We start from the raw sequence: 4818 nt of genomic DNA, 5'->3' as shown, positions 1-4818 counted from the left end.
CCTTAATTATAGCAAAACAACTTTTTCCCAATTGAAACTTTTGTTTTCTATAATTAACATTGCTAACTTGCAATACTTATCATAATTATCATGCTCCCACTAACATGATGATTATTAGCATAACACTTATGCTCCCACTAGCTTTGACATGTACTCAGAAATCAGCTGGACAGTCTGAAATTTAGATTCACACACCCTTTCCGTAGATAGCTCACCTGTGTGTCTAAGCAATTTCAAGAACCATGAAAAGGGATACCGTAATCATGGTCTCAATTGCTTAGGCATTTGCCATTTCTCACAAGTCCATGTTAGTGTGCCGGTTAACCACACGCGCTCCACTAACGACTTTTGAAAATGCAAATAACACAATTGATATCTTCGTAAAATCTACTTAGTGAAAGCGTTTCCTCACCATCATTTTCATGAATCGGAGAGAAACCTTATGACACTTAGATTTATATGGTGTATGAGTTCCTACCCATATGAATTTGTCAAACCATAATCACAAGACAAAGATAATGACAAATCCAAAACCATATGGATTGAACTCAATCTTAACTTCTTGCCACCTGGCAGCTCAAGGGCCTGCCATTGCTTCCAAGTTGTTATGCAACAAACTGAGAACTCTAAGAACTCATATGCAAAGCCAACTTTAACTGGAATGGGCACAGATATGTCAACACGATAGGTTATAAACCTCAAGTCGTGTGCTAGTGAAGAACTTCAGGTTTTATTCTTGATTATTTCTTGAGACTTTCAAGACCTTTAAGACTCCCACTGTCCTCTTGACATATAAGACTCCCTTGTCAAACATCCAAGAGATAGTGCAGATTCTAATCAAGAAAAACACTTTACCCAATTGGCCTAAGTTGGTCTTTGTTTTATCCAAAACATCACAACTTACCAATTTCAAATGTACAAGAGTAGAAAACCTTTACTCTTACATTTGATAAGTGTTTTAAACCTTCTTTAAGACATGTCACTCAAATTACAATCTTGGAGTATGACTCTAAGACTTGTATTGGAACGAAGTATGACTCATCTTCTTGATTTAACCATTTCAACAATTCAAGATCCCTCTTCTTAGTCATAAGAATACACTAAGATTTCCTTAGAGAACTAATTGTTTTTTTTTATAATATTATATGTATTTTTACACTAAAAATATTTAATTAAACCTCATGTTATGTATTCTTTTTAAAATACCATATTTATGTTTTTTTACTTATTTATATTGTTTAAGAATATTAGATTTTCTGTTTAAAAAAATTTAATTATATCACAATTTTACATATATATACAAAAAAATTTAAATTCTGTAACTATTTAAAAAAATACTAATTAAAAAAATGACTATATCATTGTTCTTTGTAAATTGCACATATAAATTAATTTAACACTGTTCCACAGATGACCTGGACTATTCTAACTTCACTGTTAAAGCAAACCAATCAAAGCGTCTTGTTTATCATCACACAGATTATAATCCTGCGGCTATCTATGCTTCCTATTTAATCTAATCCAACGGACGAATACATACTTCCTTTCAAACTCAAACCCCAATATTCTATAAATCCTCAAATCCATTTTAAGCGCAAACACAAACAAAAATCAAATTCATTTCTAACGAGAGAAAAGTAGAGAGAAAACATGTCAGGAAGAGGAAAAGGAGGCAAGGGATTGGGAAAGGGTGGAGCCAAACGTCATCGTAAGGTTCTCCGGGACAACATTCAGGGTATCACCAAGCCGGCGATCCGCCGTCTGGCCAGACGAGGAGGTGTCAAGCGTATCAGTGGGTTAATCTACGAGGAGACCCGTGGAGTTTTGAAGATTTTTCTTGAAAATGTCATCCGTGACGCTGTCACATACACAGAACATGCTCGCCGGAAAACTGTTACCGCTATGGATGTCGTTTATGCTTTGAAGCGCCAAGGCCGTACTCTTTACGGATTTGGTGGTTAATAGAATTTTGCGGTTTCTCTCGTTTGGCACCGAGGTTTTCTTTGTTTTGTTATCTGTAATCGGAAGTGGTATTACCTGTAATTGAAGCTATTAATACAATATCACTTATCCAATTCATCTTTTCTGTATGATTATATGCTTATGCAATACATGATATTTGTCTTTTTTTCACCTCTAATTCAGTGGCTAGAATCTGTATTTGATTTAGAGGTTTATGTATGCTTCAGGAAAACTGTTAGAATCACTTGACCAGAAAGTTGGGTAATCTGTTAATCACACTTCTCTTCTGTCTGCCTAAAATTTCAAACGTAAGAAATTTGTGTTTCTAGTATTTTGCAGAATGCGTGTATGTACATTGAAATTGTTATCCGCATCACACCTTTTATTTGATAACTTAAAGGGTGTGAAGTTTTTGTTGGATGTGATAACTTAAAGGGTGTTAATTTAATGACTGGGTCGTTCAATCTGTTTACAAATTCAGCAAGGAAATTTGCTATTTAGGTTTGCAAGATAGCTGTAGAATATTACCTATAATTTGTATTCCATTGTGCTTTGTGGAAGCATTAACCATTATTTTTCTTTGATATGCTGTGTTGTTACTGTATACGAGAGAAAAGAGGAAGCTGAAAAACTGAGCACTTTAAGAATTTCTCCTCCATTATTCAGCAATAGAGGAAACAAATAAATAGCTAAAACTATCATAAAAAAATTTGGAACTTCTAAGACAATCACATGATTTTGACTTGGTTTGAATTAACACTAACATTCTCCCTCTTAATCTAAACTTTTCTACCAAACTTCTTTCTCAATCAAAGGTGATTGCTCTTTGATGCTTGTTTCTTCGTTCTTGCCTGCTAACATATGACAAGTTTCTGCCGCTTCTTTCTTCTAATCACCAAACGTGATCACCCTTGCTGTTTGTTTTCTTCCTTGACAGTCGTTTGCTGCCATCTATGGGATCGAACCACCACAGCCGAACCTTCATCTGTCAACACCACTATGAGCCATTAACGCTACATCAGAACTTGAACACACCATAGCTGATCCTGGTTAGCTCTTATACTAGGGTGTAGGATCATACCCTTCCGACCTGTTCAACCAAATGGGATTGAACAAATAGGCTAAAGCAAAACAATATGATATGTTGTGTTGCTATTGTATATGAGAGAAAAGAGGAAAAAGAAAAACGGAGCACTTATGAATTTCTCTTCCATCATTCAACAATAGAAGGAAATAAATACATAGCTAAAAACTATCCTAAAAAAATTAGAACTTCTACCCACTAATCAAGTTAGTGTCGTTCATGGTTTTTACTAAATCAAACATAAAGTGACTAAAATAACCCTAAGACAATCACGTGATTTTAACTCGGTTTAGATTCACACTAATAGTTGGAAATTACCAAATAAAGTAATAAACACATTGACTTTCAAAAATCCGAGTTGTTATGCCGAAGTAACCAATATTGTATATCTTTTTGTCGGTGGACCGGAAACCCAAGAACAATAATGCATCAAAATGATACAAAAAATAACATATTGATTTAGCAGAAAGTAAAATGACGCTTGTTTTGAAATCTTCACAAACACCCATGGCTATGAGGTGGCCTTGTTGCACACCATACTCTTTCACCTCTTTCACCAGTACTCTTTCTTCTTCTTTCTCTCCTTTTGCTTGTTTTTTGGCTATTTGGCAAATTCCCTCGACAAAGTGAGGTGGAGGCGAAGAATGCTGAGTTGGAGCTCAATGGTGTCGACACCACTCCCTATAGTCCTTCAGCATCGGTCGTGGCTTTGATTGCCACTGATACATCTCCCTGCAATAACCACATCATTAATAGTCGTGAATTGATCGGCATCTGCATGATCATGCATAATTTTCCTTTATTCAATGTGTTACTGGCATCCCTCTCTTCTCTTATGATTCGATGGCATTAGATGACACCACTCTCTAATAGAGACATGAAATGGCAACATTCTACGTGATGTCTATATGATAACAAATGTTGGAGACATGGAATGTCACGACCCTTTTTAACCTAACAAACCCGCGAGGGTGACCAAGTTAAACATTACTTAGCATGTTTAAAGCATTGTCAATAAAAGAACATTTAATAAAGTTTTTCACTAAAGAATTTCAAATGAAAAAAGTTTATTAACAAACCTCGTAATGACGAAGAGTTTTCCCTAAAAAGTTCAATTGAAAATTTTCATTAATATCTTTAAAATAAACATAGTTTATTATGTTTAAAGCATTCACAATAATACACATTTGAACTTTTTTTTATTAAAGAATTTCAAATAAAAAAGTTTATTAGTATTTTTGTAATAATAAAGTTATTTTGTTCATTAATATTCTTACACTAATAATATTATTTTGGATTTGCTTTTTATAATTGTTTATGGCAGTTGGGTGTGTTTGACATGGATATTTTTAAAAGCGTTTAGCTTTTAGATTAAAAAAAAAAAACTCAGTAAAAAATATTAGCAAAATCTTTTAGTTTTTTACTAAAACAAAAAAACTCTAAATCTAAAAGATAATTCAAATAGTTTTTATGAGCTTTTAGTTTTTAGTTTTTCTTTAATTAATTTTACACATTTGAAAATGGGTACTTTATTCATAAAACCATTTGTTTTGGTTTGGTTCAAATGTAAGTTGTCTCTATAAAAATAAATTTACTCGGACGATCCTTGTGGAATGGTTTAACTTGGCATAGTCTGTGAAACGTCAGTCAAAGGTTGAAAAATGAGATAGGATTTTCGTGAAAGGGTGAGGGTGAAGGGGAATCAATATCTTTGGAGATGATATAGAATGGTCCTTATGATGGTGGAATAAGCCGACGAAAGTGTAAGGTTG

General features: G+C 33.9%; 1 protein-coding gene across 1 annotated transcript; it reads left to right on the top strand.

The window, feature by feature from the left end:
* The first annotated feature begins 1593 nt into the window (after positions 1–1593).
* On the top strand, positions 1594–2075 carry LOC111878179 (histone H4). The gene has a single exon (XM_023874692.3). The coding sequence runs from the start codon at positions 1651–1653 to the stop codon at positions 1960–1962; it is 312 nt and encodes a 103-aa protein (XP_023730460.1). The 5' UTR covers positions 1594–1650; the 3' UTR covers positions 1963–2075.
* The last annotated feature ends 2743 nt before the right edge of the window (positions 2076–4818 follow it).

This window comes from Lactuca sativa, chromosome 5 (assembly GCF_002870075.4).
Source record: "Lactuca sativa cultivar Salinas chromosome 5, Lsat_Salinas_v11, whole genome shotgun sequence".
Lineage (NCBI taxonomy): Eukaryota > Viridiplantae > Streptophyta > Magnoliopsida > Asterales > Asteraceae > Lactuca > Lactuca sativa.
The sequence above is the reverse complement of the archived record's forward strand: the minus strand, read 5'-3'. Positions and strand labels throughout refer to the sequence as shown.

Excerpts from the sequence above, each read along its gene's own strand:
- LOC111878179 (XM_023874692.3), top strand. The coding sequence starts at position 1,651 with ATGTCAGGAAGAGGAAAAGGAGGCAAGGGATTGGGAAAGGGTGGAGCC.